Raw genomic sequence first — 18425 nt, 5'->3', positions numbered from 1 at the left:
GTACGATTCATTACGCTTCACGAAACCGCCATGCGCGATGTGTTAGCGGAGGGGGGATGGGAAAATCCGCATCCGATAAGCACCTCAGTTTCCCGAGAGTACACTTAACACGAACGGCAACACACTTTACATACACAAAACTGCACCGAAAAGTCGTTGCGTCGATGCGATTCACGTACGTTCGATCGATCGATCTCACCTGTATACTGTAACTCCAAGTATCAACACGAACGGACACGGTCAACTCACAGCAACACCACGTCGCAGCGAACTTCCTGTAGCGTTAGGCGCGTTCGGTGGTTCGTTCGAGAATGTGACCGGCGTACGCTGGTCGGTTGGCACCTTCCCTGTTGTGCGGAACATAGATGTGAAAACCCCTGCAACCCTGTGTAGGGTACAGTGGGGCAAGATTATATCGCAAAGATGGTCTTGTCAAGCTCACTTTTTGCTGGAATTTGCATATAATGATTTATCGAAGTTTGAGCTGTATGTTTGGGGATGATTTTTAGCGATCCTTTTACAAAAACAAATAAAAAATAAATTAAATAGATTAATATTAACCGAATGGAAAGTTTTGGTAGTGAAATTGAAAGAGAAACCCCGTAGACAACATCAAACAGAAACATTGGGTGTGAGTTATAAATTATTTATTTGTTTACATTTTTGTAATATTTACACTCTTCTTTTAGTTTCATTTATTTAAATTAATTTTATTGAAGCAATACGAATTAAGGGGGAATTGCTTGATCAATTATTCCATCGAACACTGTGCTGCACTTACTTGGATGCTGTTTTTGCATGCAATTGCGACATGTAACGGATCAGTAACGCCTGACCAGCATAACGCCGATAACGTCTTTCGTCCAAAAACAGTGAAATAGTAAATTCGCCATAAACCTTTAATTAAATTTTAAATAGAAAAAATATTACAAACACAAGAAGATGCTGGTAAATTGTATTTCCTATTTTATTTATTCAAACCAACAAAAAAAGAACAGGTATGGGGGGAAAACGCAAACGGTTCGACAATTTGTCGAACTAGAAAATATTAAAAAATAAACCACTAACTCATTCTTAAATAAAGAAAATAAGCTTAATGAATATACACGTTTAAGTTTACCATTTCGTTCGATTGATTTCTTTTAGCTGTTGTTTGTTTTTTTTTTTATTTAAACTTTCTTTCAAATCTCGCCTGCACGTAAACGCATATTTGCGATTTTTCCTGTGCCTTCCCCTCCTCTGCTCGCTGTGTGTTTGCGCCACTTCTTTCGTCAGCTCTATTTGTATGTTTCTTTGTTTGTTGGTTTAGTTGATTTCCGTTAAATAGTTTGTTTGTTAGTAGTTTATACCATTTGCTCATGACCACAATCGATTACCGTACCAATGGACATTCTTAGCCCTAGCCTTTTCCCATAGAAAAAAGCCCATTTAAATTCGATCCCTTCGCTAAGATGATGGAAGTTATAAATCCGATACGGTTGGTTTAAAGTCAAATTCGGAAATCGAAGGTATTACATCCAATTCATTTTCTTTTCTTACGCCAATGACAAATGGACGAGGCCCCATACAGATTGCTGCTACTGTTTTCTTTACTGAAAATTACTTTTTACCAATTTATCGCTTGCGTGTACGTTTCATTTATTTTTTTGTTTACAAATTAATTATATACTTCTTTGAATATTTTTTACCTTTCTTTTATTTCCTTCTTTGCGTCACGTTTTTTTGTTTTTTCTTCGTTAAACTCATTCTCACTCTCAATGGACTAACTATCGCGCACACATACACACACGCACGCCTCTGATGCGAATTCCACCTCACCCACCTTCCTTCTCCTTCCGTCGTCATCTACTAAAGTTTCCATCTAATTATCAGACTTATCGGTTCGAGTGTTTTGTTGTGTTTTTTTTTCCGTGGTTGGATTTTTGGTTGTGTACGTTATATTGTTTGTGAGGGTAGTTAGCATAAATGGTATTCCTCTTTTTTGTTTTTACTATTTTGTATGCGTCTTCTCCTGTTTGCTGTTGTTTCCGCTATTAATTATAGCATTTGTTTGGTTGCATTTGCAACTTCTTTCTCTAGCCAACATGTAGGTTTCATTAGTATTTACTTAGTTTACTGTTTTTACGCAGTTTTTGCTCTTGTTTTGCAAAGTGCGTGTTTGTTTTGACCAATTGTGACCAATCATTGTTTGATGGTTACGTGTGTTTATGTGTGTTTGTAATTTGTAGGATTATCCTTCCACATCCCTTCCTAAACTCTCGTATGATAGGATTATTTCTATTGCTTTCCCACCGTCCGCCAGCCTCATTTTTCAAAGGGCTTTTTCGTTTAGTAAGCATTCAGTTAATTCGCTTCTGCCTGTCCTTTCTTCCACGTGATATTATTGGTAATGCGAATAGATTGTGTAATGGATTATTAGCCTTTTATAGAGCGTAATGTTTTCTGAACAAGAAGGTTAAGCATCCAAGAGGTTTTAGAAGGAGGGGGTAAATGGTGTAATATGCACAAACATTTCATCGTCCCGCTCCATCTCACCCTTTATTTCCCACGTACCGTGTGATCATCCTCAGCAACGCCATGCTTTGGGGGTACAACAGATAGCAGCAACATTCCAGCAAGCTCAATATCCTTCACCTTTTTTTTAATAATGCTTCTCGCCCGTGCACAGCATCTCCGAATTGATATACTTTGCTTGTACCGTTTTCTATACTTATCAATTTTGTTTAACTTTTGAATAACTTTCGCTCTATGGAACCGTTTCTTTGCTATAATAGATTTTTTTTTTGCTTTTTTGTCTTGAATTTTACACAATTTTTAAACTTTTTTTGTTTGCTTTTGTTTAGTTTAATTTTGGATTGATAATATCATTAACCATTCGCCGTACTACTGCATCGGACGAGTCTGACTCGTGATTAAATTTTGAAGCCTAACCTGAATATAGGGATGTTTAGCTCATTTTACACGTCTCAGTCATTATATCTTTCGTCTGTGAGACTAACACAACCATGCCCTCAGTGTATTTCCTGTTTAAAGAGTTTCTTCATATTTGTATTTCTTTTTCTCTCTTCCCTTATTGTTACTTGTGTACTGTTAATAGTAATTTCATAGCACTCAATTTTGAGCCGAAGCAGCAGAAGAAGCGCAAAGAGTTAATGCAATAATTTAACAACAGAAAAAAATTCTCCGAAATGACACACTTCTAAGAAGTTTACCGATTGTGAATAAAAACACATTGTTGACAATCATAAGAGATTTTGTTTTTTTCTTTTCTTCAATTTGTTATTTGTTTCTACTAACTTAAATTAAATCGTCACTATCGCTTCCGCACGGTTGACATCAGTCTAACCATTTACAAGTCATAAACCTAAAGTGCAAATCTGTTACCTTTGTTTATGCAAACCCTCCCTGGTAAGAACGTAAACCCACAAAAAGTTCCGTCGAAATGGGCAGCAGACAACGCAACTGGACTGCTCGGAGAAAAAGCTGCTGCTGCCTGGCTCTGTAAAATTTTCTTCGTAAACAGATTGGATGATAGTCCTATCGGATACTTCGATTCTGTTAAATCCACGACTACGGCTAGACCACTAAGCAGAGCCTAGAGTTTTGTTTTGTTTTTTTTTTTTTTTTTGTTCAACTGTCAGCAACAAACAACAATTTATCTCTCGCCCCGTGGCTGAACGCTTTTCAGCATTTGCATTTACATTTGTTTGCCGATAACATTAACTGTAGTTAAAAAATATGTAAAAAAAAAAAGAAAAACAATGCTAGCTGCAAAACAACGACACATTGGTAAACATTTAACAGCACTTTTTCTTTTGTTTTTCTCCTTGTTGGTAGCAACGTTTCTGCTTTATGTATATTTGTAATCAAATCAAATGTAAAATAGGCATCTTAAAAATGGGAATCTTTACACTCAACACCTTCCGATTCTCGGCACTTCCTGGTCAATCCTGACTGTAAAAGGACAGGTTTGCGCCCTTTTTTCTTTGTTGTACGCGTGCCCATCACACATGGTGCGTCGCGTCACGATACTTACGAAAAACAATAATGTTGAAAGTAATATAAATCGATCCAAAATATGTACATAGAAAAAACAAATCTAACAGAACTGGACCAAATAAGGGCACGATACGAAATAAAAAACCTTCCAAAATGGATGTGTCAACGCGGGGCGGGCGGACAATTGACACACAAACACAGCAGTACTAGTAAAATTAAAAAGAAGTGCTCTTATTTTTTACCAGCGCCCTGATTGTTGGCCGTGCTCGCACCGGAACCACCGCCGTAATAGTACGGTGGAAGCGAGGACGATTGCATACTCGCCACCGTCGCGCCCGGTTGTCCAGGAAGCTTACCACCCCCCATCATCCCTGCTCCAACGCCAGCCCCGGATGCGTTCATCAGCATCGAGCTGGCACCGGAGGCGGCCATTTGTTGCTGAAACTGTTGCTGCTGCTGTTGCCCGAACTGACCATATTGGGAGTAAAATTGTTGCTGTTGTTGCTGCTGCTGTTGCTGTAGAGCAGCGACTGATTGTTGCTGCTGTTGCTGATGAAGGTAGTCAAATCCGGCCTGATGATAACCGTGCATAGCCGGTACCATTCCGGCGGCTGCCATAGGGGCGCTAGCTGCCGTCATGGATTGATTCGCACTGTATATACCGTATTGCTGCTGCTGGGGCTGCGATTGCTGCTGTGGTAAAGTGGATAAATGCTGGAAAACAGCGGATAAATTAGGTTTTTAGGCCGCATGCACAAAGTAATGCTTTACCGCTTACCTTGCTAGATGATTTGCTACTATTATTTCCGGGAGCCACTGATCCGCCACCATTTTGACGATTTCCGTGTTCCGAAGATGAGCTAGATGATTTGGACTTACTTTTCTCACGATCCTTATCACGATCCTTGTCCTTTTTCTTACTGCTACTACTGCTGCTGCTGCTGCTTCCCCCGATGGTATTGCTGATGCCACCCATGCCAATACCGGCTGTTGCTACTGCTGCTGCTGCACCTAGTCCAGCAGGACCTCCAATGGCAGTATGATGTGGAGGCTGCTGTCCAATTGCATCGCTTGGAGCGCTTATATTGTAGTGCTCTATTTTATCCTTGGAAATTTTTAATTTCAATGACGCTGATCCTCCCCCAACACCGCTGGGACCATGCGACGAACCACCGTGCGAACCTCCAACTCCTGACGCTGATGCTCCTGACGCCGGTCCACCGGGCAACGACGACGAACCGGACAATCTATCCTTGGGAATTTTTATCTTCAACCCATCGTTTGCTGAACCACTGGAACTTCCCGCACCCGATCCGTCCACCGCTACCGGTGGAATGATCGCACGGTTTAGTTTGATCTTTATCGGTCCCGGAGGTGGTGGTGGATCTTGTGCCAAATGCGATCCACCATGCGTATGGCCAACACCACCAACATCCGACGCACCAACGCCACCACCACCAGCATGGTGATCTCCTTTCTCCCGATGTTCCCGATCCCGGTGCTTGTCTTTGTCTTTTTTGTGCTTTTTCTTCTCTTCCCGATCGCGATCCTTCGTCTTGTCCTTTTCCTTGTGCTTGTGCTTCTCCTTTTTCTTTTTCTTTTCCGATTTCGACCTATGCCCACCGGCACCCTGATCTGTGTCGGGATCGGAAGCGGTTGAGGCTGCTGTAGCCGCCGCCAGTGGCGGTTGGCTCGGCGTAGAATCGATGACAGCAGCAGCAGCAGCAGCAGCGGGTTGTGACGCAGTTGCAACATTCGCGGCAGCATCACTCGGAAGTGTCGCACCAGCATTTGTCGTTACCCATGGATAGGAAGGTGGAACCGTGGAATCAGTTGCCCCACTCACAACCGGCAACTGTTGCTGACCGCCAACAGACGACGGTGGAAGTCCGTGTAAACCTTCCATCGAACTAATAGGTGGTTTTGTGTCCATCGCTCCGACACTCGTATCGATCAGTGGTTTTGTATCCACCACATCAGAACGTATCGTAGCACCAGCGGCTGCTGCCGGTTCGTTACCACCCGATGATCCAGCACCACCGTACAGTGATCCAAACTTTGGCGTCTCATTGAACAGACTTTCTTTCAGCAAGCTACTCACCAGCGCCGCGTTCGTTTCGATGCCGTTGATTGTGTTGCTAAAGATGCCACCACTCTTCGCAAGCGTGGACGGCTTCGAGTCGCTCAGCAGCGGTTGCGAAAGTAGCGAGCCAGGATCGTTGAAATTAAACAGCGATGAGGAATCGTCCATCTTGTCAAACGTGCTGGCCAAATCGAAGGATGAGTTGAACAACTGGTCCGATGGTGAACCGCCCGATAAAAACGATGAGCTGGAGGATTGTTCGGTTCGGCGCATTTTCTGCTCTCGGAAATCAGTCCCATCGTCCTGCCGAATCTGTTCGTTGCTCGGATGTGATCGTTTCGCTTGCGAAGACATGCCGCTGCTACTACTACTGCCACTGGAATGAGTATTGGCTGCCATCGAACCGGGCGCACCGTTGCCGGTCAAATTTCCTAGCGCTGTACCATCGTTCCCAGGCAGCGCACTCGGAGGTAGAACCGTACCGTCCAACGACCGTTTTAAATTGTGGCTAGTATGACTATTGCTACCGTTATTGCTACCAGTATTGCTAATGCTAGTATTGCTTCCACCGACCATCGCAAGCGCACCAGAGGAACTTGGTGGCATCAGCGTCTTTTTATCGTGTCCCATCATCGGATGCTTACCGGAAACGGCCGGTTGCTGCTGCTGCTGCTGCTGCTGTCCGGCAGAGCTATCCAAACGGCGCTCTTTCTTTTGCACATCGGAACGCGATAATGCATGATGCGGCTGTTGCATCTGTTGTTGTTTCTTGCTGCTTGGACTTCCTTTCAGTGGTTTTAGCATCCGTTCGGACGATGTTCCTGCTCCCGGCACATTACCGTAGTGAGCACTACTCGATCGCGACTTACTCGACGGCAGTGAAGCATTCGACTGTAACGATTCATTCTGCGAATCTTTCCAATCAGGACTAAAGATGGACGACGGTTTGCTTTGCTTCGGTGGCGTACACATCTGCATCGGATCAGTTAGGCGACCGATCGATTCGTCCAGCAGTCGGAAGGAAGAAGGTTCCGTTTTTGGCTGAATACTACTACTATTGCTGCTAGACGACGATTGCTGATCCGCCAGGGGAAGATTCGATGTACGGCCACTGATTGATTGGTTGTAGCTTGGCGGATGGGTAAACAGAGACGAAGGTGGTTGCTGCTGAAGCTTCGCATTATAGTTGGGCGCAGAACCGGACGAAGGTGCTTTGGGTGGAAGCTTCTGTCCACTGCTGCTGTGCCGTTCCGCCTTTATCTGATTGTAACCGGAATGCATGGATGATGAAGAGCCAGAAGACGTGGTACCACTACCAACAACAGCACCAGTTGGCGCTCCGCTTGCCTGCATCATACCAGCCACGGAGGACGGTTGCTGGCGGGATTTGCTTCCATCGTGTCCCTGCTGATATCCTGCCGCTGAGCTCGACGATGATCGCTGGGACGACACCGCACTGCCTGAAGCATTTATCGGCATGCTGCCTCGGTGCGATGAAGTCGATGGTGCGCTTTTATTACTACTATTGCTACTGCTGCTTCCACTTCCATAATGTTGTGGCGGTGGTTGCGATTGTTGTTGCGGTTGTCCTGCCAGACTACCGGAGGACGCGATACTGACAGGCGGCCGTTCGGAACGTAATCGAGATCCAGACGACGATGAGGAAGGAATCTTTTGATGGCTCCCGGAAGACGACATTCCGTGTGGTTTCATTATATCGGCTAAAGTAAGTAATGAGTTAAGAAAAGAAGCGATTAATAAACGATCCGTTGGACTGGACTAAGGACTAAGAGTCCATTGCGAGAGATACTTACAGCTGGAACCCTGCTTAGGACGATGATGACTAGAGGTGGACGATGTGGCAGTACTACCTTCATCAAGACCGCGCTGTACCGACGATGTGGATGGTGCAGCCATTAGGCTGGTAGTGCTACTGCTACTGCTACCACCTGTTCTTCGTCCAGATTCCTCCTACAGTGCAGTGGGGGTAAAGCTATAGTAATGGAACTATTTCGCTTTTGTCTAAAGGCAGACCAAACTTACCGCTCCCGAGTCGGCCCGTATCGATTTCATTTTGCTTTTTAACCGTGTCGGACAACGATCGAAAATGTGCAGAAACTCGTCCGTCAGCTGCTTTAACAGGTCGAGCGTTACCGTCTTGTCCACGTAGTGAAACCAATGCCGGCCTTCGTTCGACTGCGGAATCTGTGTTGAGTTGAGATGGGGCAAATTTGCCTAAAATTAGTTTAAGTTCCCTACAACACACATCTCGTTACGCACCTCCCAACGGGACCATTTGCAGGCGAGATGAATGCAAAAGCAGGCCACGACCGTCGGTTTGTACTGCAGGCACATGGTTGTAAGGTGTAAACTAAAAGAAGCCAACAGTGTAGGATTAAGGTCAACGCTATTCTTGCTACTAGCTCACACATACCTATTGGATGCCATAAAGTAAGATGTCTGTGCCAAATCTTTGGAAGCTGTGGAAATGGACAAGGATATAAATTCCAGATATTTATTTTATTATTTGTTACCATTAATTCCCGTTAGATAAAGAAGGTAAGTTAGCAGGTGATTCGGAAAATATCATTTACCTTTCACCAGGTGGCAGGTTTTCACTACGTGCGTATGTGGATGGTCAATGGCCACATCAAAGCCGAGCGTTTGTAGCAACACGTTCTCGTTGAACACTAAATCCTGCGCCTGTTCGGCATAGTTTTCGCGCATCGGATCCGGTGCATCCAGTCCGAGACATATGTGTACCACCTTGATGATGTGCTCCAGCTTGCGTGGTTGTTCTTCGACCTGCGTCAGGATTACGGCATGACATTTAATCGCTATCCCGAAACACTTCCGGAAGAATAACAAATGATACTTACTTTTGCTGCTAGGAATAGTGCGGCAGCAGCTATGCTGTTGCGATGGAATTGAGTGAACGAGTGAAATGCATAAAACCGATGCATGTAAACGATGGCCGTGTTGATGCATAGTTGTGATCTGTGGAAGAACAAAAAAGCTGCTGAATACACCGTTGGTTCCTATACTAACGTTCCTGCGACAAAAATCTACAACTTATCAAGTAGTCATTGCAGCGAGCGTAATTAAAAGAGCTTGAAACCGGATGCTTACACTTGTAACCGCTGACCCATGTCCTGTATCAGGTTTGCAGCACGCTGTCTGTACATAAGCTCTTGATCCGCGTCCATCCCGCACTTGCGGCTCGGCGAGCTCGCCAGCTGCTCGGCCGTAAAGTACCATTTCGAGTCATCGTTCTTGCTCGTTGTTCCGCTTCCGCTACCACCAGAAGCCATCGATCGTTATCACGGGGGAGTTTGATGGTTTGGAAATGAGATCGGTCACCTTTCCTTCACGCCGATGGCTGATGGAACCAGCGTGTTGCTTGACACGATACCAAAACCACGCGGAACGTACCGGAACGTCAGCACGAGTGCGTCCTCGAGCAGGTTTGTGACACGTGTCTTACGTTCTGCTGCGTGTTCGGAAACTGTCCAAGGCTTTATTCATCCCTGACCCTGGCTAGGTTGATTGTATTCACCGGAGTTAGCGCGGACTCTTCTCTTCCCGTTATATCCACAGCCTCATGCGCCGGTACAATGGTACTGAGATTGTTGTTTATAATGCTGACTTTATCCATCAGCAGTGGGTTTGTGACGTTTTGTAGAAATAAACATAGAAGCCGCCTACTAGTATCACCACCTTTCTTGTTTCACTCGTTTTCAGCAGATGATGCGTTGCGAACAAGCCGTTTGTCGCTGTGTGCGTGATGATCCGTAGTATTCACGCACGCACACACACACACACCCATCCACTCTTCCAAACACAACACACACACTCGCACCAACCTTCGCTTGCACCCCCTTGTTTATCGACCGTACTCACACTAGATCGGACGTGTTACCGTTAAACACAAGCCCGCACCGTCTTCACGCACACACGCGCACACACGCCTTCGCTAGAGCGAAAATATGGCGATCAATTGTTGGTAGTGTGATTTTTGTTTTGCAACGTCACAGATGTTTGTTACCCTGCGTGACTCCGTACTCGACCTAGTGGGCGGAAAGGAAATCTAGCTCCCTAACAGTGGACATGCCAGCTATTCCTGCCATCGAGGCAAGCAGACTGCCACCTCTGCTACTGCCACCGCTGCCGTCGCCACCACTGCGCACACGCGGTCAATTCCAGCAAACCCGGGACAAGCGCTCAAGCAGTACATTTAGTGTGTATGAGTTAGGACAATTATTTCATCATTTCATTTGCAGCCTCTGTCGTCACACCAATTTCCCAAGACGCCATTCGACCGCAAAGCGAACAACTAGCAAGCGTGTGAATCACGGGAGAGGGGAAAACGGTACAGTTGGGACTGAGTGCGAGAGTGAGGGCCTTCTTACGTCGTGTCGTGCCGTTTTTTTTTTTGCTTGTCTCTTTATGTTCGGGGTGATTCGCTCTCCCTTCACGGGCCTGGCTTTGGCTTCTGCTTTGAGCCCGGTTGTGAAAATCGTGTCGTGCACGCGCTGGGCCGCCGTTGCTTCACTGAAAAACTATCCGAAACGGTGGCTAGCACGTTCAGGAAGGCAAGGCAACCGAATTCAGCTGCTGGTATGTGAGTTGGATGGTATTATTTTGGTGTAGAAAAATGCACTCCACAAATATGTTTTTCACTCCGTAATGGCCGACCTCACAACCAAGGTCAATAGAGCGTGCGGGCTGGATCATGCGGTATGGTTTGACAGTTCGGAATGGACAGCGAGGTAAATAAACAATGACAGTTGCAAACAAATATGTTCAAATTTTTTTTCTGATGTGGAATTTAATGAGCTGGGGTTTGTTTCGGCAGAATGCTTGCAGGTAACCAAAATACCCAAAAGTGAGATGAATGTGCATCATTCATTCACCGACGAAGCATGCACATTAGCCACTATATGGTTCCAAATTTATTCTCACTCTCACGGGTGAGTTTTATTTCTCACTATCGGTTCTGTCTAACTAGCGGGCTCAAAAGACGAAAATAAAAGACGTATTTATTGTTCGTATTTAGAACCCAACATTTTTATTCAATCAATGCACTTTATCACTCTTTGCACTTGCACTGCTGCGCCTTTATTCCATCCCTTTATCACCGGAAAGAGTTGATTCACTATCCGCCTTAGACCTGGAGCACAACACTTGTGGACCATAACTGCGAGATGTTCGGATGCCGAAGAACGATACACAATAACACCAGAATCAAAGGTTCATGGGCATGTGAGATGAACATTACCTGTCCTCAGTATGGCGAAAGAAACCGAATGACAGAGTCAACGATATTGTGAATATTGCTTTCTTTTTCATAATCTTTTCGTCATTCCGAATACAGTACCTCCCCTATATACGCTATCAATCGGAACCGAGTGTAATGGCGTATAGCGAATTTCCGCGTATACTTCACATGGGAAAATATTTCCATTTGTACGGAAACCTTGGAAAAATCTCCATTTCATCAACTATTGTTTAAAAACAACATCTCGCACTACAGTTTGTACCTCACGCAGAAACCAAAATGGCGTCTTCTCACTGTAATGAACCAGCCTGGTATTATCAGAAATAGTGATGAACTGTCACATCCCATTTTTTCCAAAGCAAAGCGTCGCTTTCGCTCGTATTGCGTGTTTTCGAAGCTGCTTGGTGAAAACACCCTTCTCGAAGCATTTCCAAGTGCATTTAGCAAAGGTAAACGATTTTAATCCAAGCTTGTATCAAATATTCGTTAATATATTGCTTTTCTCTCCGTTTCCCAGGACAATGGGTCCAACATATCAGCAAGCAGGGCGTACAGCTCACCGCGCTGGGCCGAGCAGCAGCTCAAGTCAAGGGTTCGATCAAGCACAAGCACTCCGCACCCAAATTCAGCTAGAAATTGAACAGAAAGCCAAAGTCTGTGCAAACACACAGTACGAATGTACGCTGCCACGGGTGGATTCGTACGTGTACTGCTTCCGGCACATCCTACAGGATCCGAATGCACCGTACAAACAGTGTGAATATGAATTCCCGAACGGTCGCCGTTGTCTGGAACCGTCCCCAATGTACGACGTAAAGAAAGACTATGGTTCCAACTATTGCTTCGAGCACAGCCGCCAAACACAGCTGAAAAAGACGAAATCCACCATCGGAAAGCTGGTACCGGTGGAAACAACGGAAACGTTGCTGCACGGTTTGGCACACCACGTGAAGGTGGACAAAGTTAAGCAGCATTACATGGGCAGTAGCACACCGCTAAAGATAACCGTGCACGAAGATGATGATGATACGGATGTGGACGTCGTAACACCATCGGTCGATCCTTTCGGTAAGAGCCCGGACACTTTACATTGCAGACAGATGTTTGTATATTTCAGATTTTGATTGGTGTGTCACAGCGATTTCGTAAGCCACTGGAAGAAACTAACCGTAGATAATTGGTCGTTGGAAACCGCCATTGACGGCAAGTCCTGCGCCAGCATTTAGGGATCCAGAAGCTCCAACGCGTGGTACACCACCGAGGATAGAACCGACGGCACTGCCCAAACCTGCTGCAGCATTTCCAATCAAACTGCCAGCTGTCTGAGCCAAATTACCACCAGCGGTACCACCGTTGTAGATCGTACGTCCCTCGAAGTTAGTCTTTGCCGACAGAACATTACCGACCGTATTGATGCCGGCGCTAAGGCCACGTCCTACCAGATTGATTGCTCCAGGGATGATTCCTCCCGCAGGTTGGAAGCCTCCGATACCGCCGGTACCGATGGCTGGTCGTACTCCTCCAAATAATCCACCTCCCAGACGTAATCCACCGATGCCAAGTCCTGCTCCGATACCAAATCCTAAACCTGTTTGGAAGCCACCTCCTCGTCCGCAAGATCCAGTAACTGGTGCGGCCGTAGTAGTTGTCGTGGTTGCCACCGTCGTCGTGGTTGTAGCGGCCGTTGTAGCGACCGTCGTAGCAGCCGTTGTTGCAGCGGCTGTAGTTGCAACCGTTGTGGCGGCCGTAGTTGCTGCAGTGGTGGCAGCAGTGACCGGTGCAGTTGCAGTCGTAGCCGGTGCCGCAGTAGTCGTCGTAGAGGCGTTAGCAATGATCGTGTTTAAAATGGTAGTCAGCTGGGTTAGCAGGTTCGGGTTGTTGGCAGATATGGTGACGCTCTGCGAACCGTCAGCAGTGGCGAGTGTAATGGTACCGTCGGCGTTGCCCGTTATCACCACGTTGATGTTCTGTCCTTCGGCCAGTAAGGCCGTGCCTGCAACAAGCAGCGTTAGTAGTACAAGTCCCTTCATTTTCTTGCTATGTTCTCCGAGTTAATCGGAAGTTGCTGACGGCTTTTTATACTGGCCACAAGATGGTTTACCAGTGTGTAGCAATTAGTATTTACGTAGAGTAAATACAGACGTCCACAAGGCTTGTACGAGTGCATTGCATTAAATTATCGCTGCCACAATTCCGGGATGAATGTGGTCCCATTTTTAACTAGTTTTATCAATCGCCTGATCTATTTGCGACAGACGTCTCTGCACCGTCTTGAACGATATTTAGTACAATGGACCGTTTGTTTGTTTATTTCGAGCAAAGAAGCCAGTTCAACCTTTCGCATATCGCCGAAACAGAGACGTCAACGAACCTTGTAAATATTATAACCCTGTCACGAGCAAACAGATAAACTTCATATTTCAGGCAATCGGGATCTCCGAGTAACCGGAATCGAAGAAAAAATCGGTTTGGCTATTTCGGTAGCCGATGGCCTAGGATTGGGTGAATCGCAAAACCTTCCCTCTATTGACATTACGCTTGAGTCATGCGCCTACTACGATCGCACTAACGTAATTTGCTTTTTTTTTTTACTTCCAGTCGATGTCGATGTTACTGCGATTAACGATACTGGTCGCACCGTACTGGATTATGCTTCCGATTCGAGCGATGACGATGAGCTGATGCTTCATCCAACGTACGGATCCTCCTGGAAAGCACACGAGATGGACAATTCCGACAATGAAAGTGTCGATTCGCAGGGTGATGATCCGCTGAAGCACGCCGGAATCTATACCGCCGAAGAGGTGACGCGCATTACGAAGGAGAAGTTGTACCGTTTGCAGACGCTGTACATCGAACAGATTCATCGTCTGCAGCACGTGCTCCGCGAACGGCGTCGGACCTATCTGAAGGATGTTCGTGCGGAACGTGACGTTCACTGTAGTATCTTCGATCAGGTCAAGCAAACGCCTCGCGAACGATTGCTGTACCAAAAGCTGAAGGGTTTAAATCGATACCACCGTAAGCACGGTGTGGAAGCGATCCTCCAGCGTAAATATTTGGAAAAGCGCGCCAAAGCAACGGAAGGCTTACAGCAGAAACCTCCATCACTGCCCAAGTGTTCGTACACGGAGGGTGGCGTAAAGTGTGGTGAGCGGACGCTGCCATGCTGCAAACACTGCCGAAAACACATCCTCGAGGACAAGAAGCAGGTGCTGTTCCGGGCGTGTGGCATCGAGAAGAGTGGTGTCGTTTGTCAGGAACCGTTGGCCGGATTGTTCGAGAATGTGACCTGTCCGCTGCACATGGAGCTACCGGCACAGCGTTCATTTAACAAGCGCAAGTATGAATCCGAATCGGAGGGCGAATGCGAAACCAGTGCCATGGAAGTGACCAATACGGCGGTGGTAGGTGGTGGTGGTGTTGAGAAAGCTTCCAGCAGCAGCGTTGAAACGCTAGAGGATAAGAAGGGTGTAAATATGGATGCGAACGCATCCAGTTCCGAGGTGGACATAAAAACGCCTGTAAAGACCGAAAATAAACGTAAGATTATCAAAACGGAACCTGTAACACCGGTTGCACGGGTCCGTAATACACGCTCGTCCCGGGCTGCTATGGCTAAGCTGGAAGATCAGGAAACGGAGAGCAGCAAGCCAGCTGGTAATCAGGACATGAAACAGGAACCGACTGTCACGGTAATCGAACACGTGTCTGCCACTGCTACAATCACCGCGTCCCAGATGAACGATCCTTCTTTCGATTTGGAAGATAATGTACTGCCGGTTAATGTTATTATTAGGAATAATCCAAAACCGACCGAAGCCGCTGTCGAAACGGCTAAAACCGACGATACGGATAAGGGTGATGGAGAGAAGGTTAGCGAGGAAAAACCGGATGAAAAAGCACAAGAAACTAGCGTTCTGCCAGCTGAGAATGTTGCTAAAGAAGACAGTAAAAAGGAGGAGTCAAAGATTGAAGAAGAAGAAGAAGAAGCAGGGACCATTGTTTCAAACGAAGAATCGCAACAAAGTGAGGCCAATACGGTGGATGAGGAAGTGATTGTAGAAACAGCCGCGCCCGTTGAAGTTCCCGAGTCTGGATCACAACAGGAAAAGGTCGGTGATCAGGAAGAACCAACACAAACACCGAAGGGAACAACAACAACACCAACAACGCGACAAAGAAAACTAAAGGATACTCCAGATAGAAAAGAAATGTAGAGTTGGTGGTGAGATGCATTGTTGAAAATAATCTCACATTAAGACAAAAGAAGCATAAGGAGAACATTCGCATTCGTTTAGTTATTAGAGGGTGGATCTTAAGTTGGTCGATTTCATGTATCGTTCCACATAGAAAGGTTGAATGATCAATAAACATCAGTTTCAGTATGATTGACTATTAGTGTTTGTGATTTTCTTTGCAAATAATGAATCTTTTCGCAGCCTGGGTCAGTAGAGCATTACCCTAATGCTTGAATTCAAGAGATTAAATTTTCCACATATACCTGATGACCTGATATCACAGGCTGCATCGTGTGGTGTCATTCTGATGCCTTGACCAGCTCACCATAGCCTTGGTAGTATAAATAGCACATGGTCCATACCAAAGGATTGAGCAAACGAACAGTTATCGGCAACGACCTTGAAGAGTTGAGTGAGATCTTCTACGTTGTCACGAACGGATTAACTGTGAAATCATGTCGCTTACCTACCCCAGAAACTTATCTAACTTTTGCAATACAAAAATGTTACTATATGCCGAAGAGGGGAAGAATTTTTGAGCGAAGGAATGCTAAGGTCGTGAGGTATTTTTGACTGTGTATGTAAGCTGTTCAATGGAGTAGTTATTCTGACGATGGCCAAAAAATGAGCTAAGCCAAGCAGCCTCCATGGCGTGTGAAGAAAGCGAAGGTCTTCCAGCGAACAGGGTACGTCCCTATGATGCTTCAAAATGGGTATTCTTCTCAAGATGGGGGAAATTTTAGACGACAACTCTAGGATTATTCGTTCGTTCGATTGTTGCATCCATTTTACTTGGCTTGTCCCGGTTCAATAACTTATGAAGGTTAATATAGGATTCAGTCACGCTTAAGATCGCCCAAACATGTCAGGACTTACACCAGGCGTAATTTTAACACATCGTAAAGCCTTATACTAAATGCAGCTTTTTCATCCAAACCAGCGGAGTACCATCAATCAACCTATTATAACTACTAACAAATAACAGCCTTCTGCAATGCACTAAATGCAACTTCTTTCATCACAAGCACAAGTACGACGCTCCGAGTTTTTCCCTTGTTTTTCTGTCCGTTTCTTTATTCATTATCATTTTTGTTGAAATACTTTTTGTGTGTGTGTGTGTATTGCGTTTTTGCTTGTCGCGGCATGTGGGAAAATCGGTTAAAATTGAATCGTAATCCATCCCTCACGCCCGCAGCAACAACGGCCAATAACAACAACCGTTCGATGCGTTCGATTGCTAAAAGGAACCAAAAGTGTGATTATAAACCTTACGCCACCGCGGGCCCTCGAAGGTGCGGCGCTAGAGTGATTTTCGTACAATTGCTTATGCTGATGAGGACAATATGTAATGGCGCATACTTCTTCTTTTCTTGTTGTTTTGAGAAACTAAAACACGGATAAATGTGAATTATAACACAAAAACATATAAAAACCTCTCCTCCTTCTACAGTAGTGCTTTTTCTGCTTGCCCTCCAATTCCCTTTTTTACTTGCCTTTCACACTTCGGTCGTCACTTTTCTCAGCTTCGAATTGCTAACACACTTTTCCTCGCTTTTGGCTAATTATTAAAGCATTTCCTCTTTTGTCTGTATATCCATCCACATACACATTCATTGCAATAAGCAATAATGGGTGTTCGTTCGTCAGTTCATTCCTTTGCTTTCCTTTCTCGTTCATCTTCTCTCACTGAATATGGGATTCAACGTATATATATATTTATATAAGTATATATATGTATAATGTTTTTTTTCTTGTTTTGAATAAAGTTTTCTCAGCCAAACTAGATCACTTTTGCATTTTAATTTTTCTTTCAATCGTTATCCATCTCCACAATTGCTCCTTTCCCGTTCCAGTTCTTTGCTAGTTTTGTTTTCTACGCGTAACGTGTGTTTCACGGTTTTCCATCTCCTTTTTTTCTCTCTCTCACTACAATACTATTGAATTGATATTATTTTGTGGTTGTATTTCTGCTTCGCTACTTCCACTAGTTGGATGTGGAACCGTTTATATATGGGTGTTTTTCTTCCTTCCGCTTTTTCCTTGCATTTTTCCCCTCCATTATTTAGGACTTTCAAGGCGCTACAGTCAACGGTTGGGGTTATCATCCTTTACGGTTGTAATTTTGTTTAAATATTTTTTTTTAATCCCCCATTCCCCCCCGAGAAACACAAGCAAATTTAGTGAATTTGTTTTAAGTTAGAAGTCTTCTAATTTTGGTCATTTCGATTTTCTCGCCCAACACACCCGGTGATTTCGATTCGAGGGAGGTAATTTTTTTTTTTTGTAGAACCAATTATTGCTATTATTGCATCCAATTCTGTTCTGCAATTTCATAATATCCACCATATAGGGGTAGTTTTTCTTTTATCACAAAGAAGTAAAGTTTTTGTTTGTTGGTTTTGTTTAGTGCCCGATCACCCGATCGTCCGATTGTATGCAATAATAACAGGCATTTGTACCAGAAAATAACGAAAACAAGGCGTTATTGTTTGCTTGTATGTATATTGTTTTACACGTTTTTTCTTTGTCAACATTGCTTATATAGTGAGGGTCGTCGTTTGCTTTTCACTCCGAGGTTGGAAAGTCTAGGATCGATCCAATCCTTCTTGTTATGAGAGTGTTATTGCTGATGTTTGTGCTGATTAAACAGGGGAGGAGATTTTAGGGCACTAGTAGGTTTTCGTGTCTAATTGATGTTTAATATAATTCATTACTGTACTTGCACGATTGTATTTCTGCATAACACTAGTTTGCATGTTTGAACAAGGGTCGACGTTTGATCACTCTAAATTGTTATATGCACTATTTCCATTCGCTACTGATA

General features: G+C 44.8%; 4 protein-coding genes across 4 annotated transcripts in view; 1 reads left to right on the top strand and 3 right to left on the bottom strand.

Annotated features, from left to right (window-relative positions):
- The window catches only part of LOC126561420 (protein Smaug), a 469519-nt gene that overhangs the window by 121663 nt on the left and 329431 nt on the right, over positions 1-18425 (bottom strand). The window lies entirely within an intron of this gene.
- Positions 1-18425, bottom strand: part of LOC126562512 (protein hairy) — a 579505-nt gene that overhangs the window by 367795 nt on the left and 193285 nt on the right. The gene's annotated exons all lie outside the window — the stretch shown is intronic.
- Positions 4231-9408, bottom strand: LOC126561353 (cyclin-T). The gene is made up of 9 exons (XM_050217455.1): positions 9212-9408; positions 8962-9079; positions 8677-8887; positions 8517-8562; positions 8363-8453; positions 8126-8287; positions 7897-8053; positions 4778-7803; positions 4231-4713 (listed from the first exon to the last, which is right to left on the bottom strand). The coding sequence occupies exons 1-9, from the start codon at positions 9391-9393 to the stop codon at positions 4231-4233; spliced, it is 4476 nt and encodes a 1491-aa protein (XP_050073412.1). The 5' UTR covers positions 9394-9408.
- Positions 11882-15580, top strand: LOC126561108 (KAT8 regulatory NSL complex subunit 2). Its single transcript, XM_050217054.1, has 2 exons — positions 11882-12428; positions 13959-15580. Exons 1-2 carry the CDS (start codon positions 11882-11884, stop codon positions 15578-15580), a joined length of 2169 nt encoding a protein of 722 aa, XP_050073011.1.

The sequence above is a fragment of the Anopheles maculipalpis genome, chromosome 3RL (assembly GCF_943734695.1).
Source record: "Anopheles maculipalpis chromosome 3RL, idAnoMacuDA_375_x, whole genome shotgun sequence".
NCBI classification, from domain to species: domain Eukaryota; kingdom Metazoa; phylum Arthropoda; class Insecta; order Diptera; family Culicidae; genus Anopheles; species Anopheles maculipalpis.
This window is presented reverse-complemented; position numbering and strand designations above follow the sequence as displayed.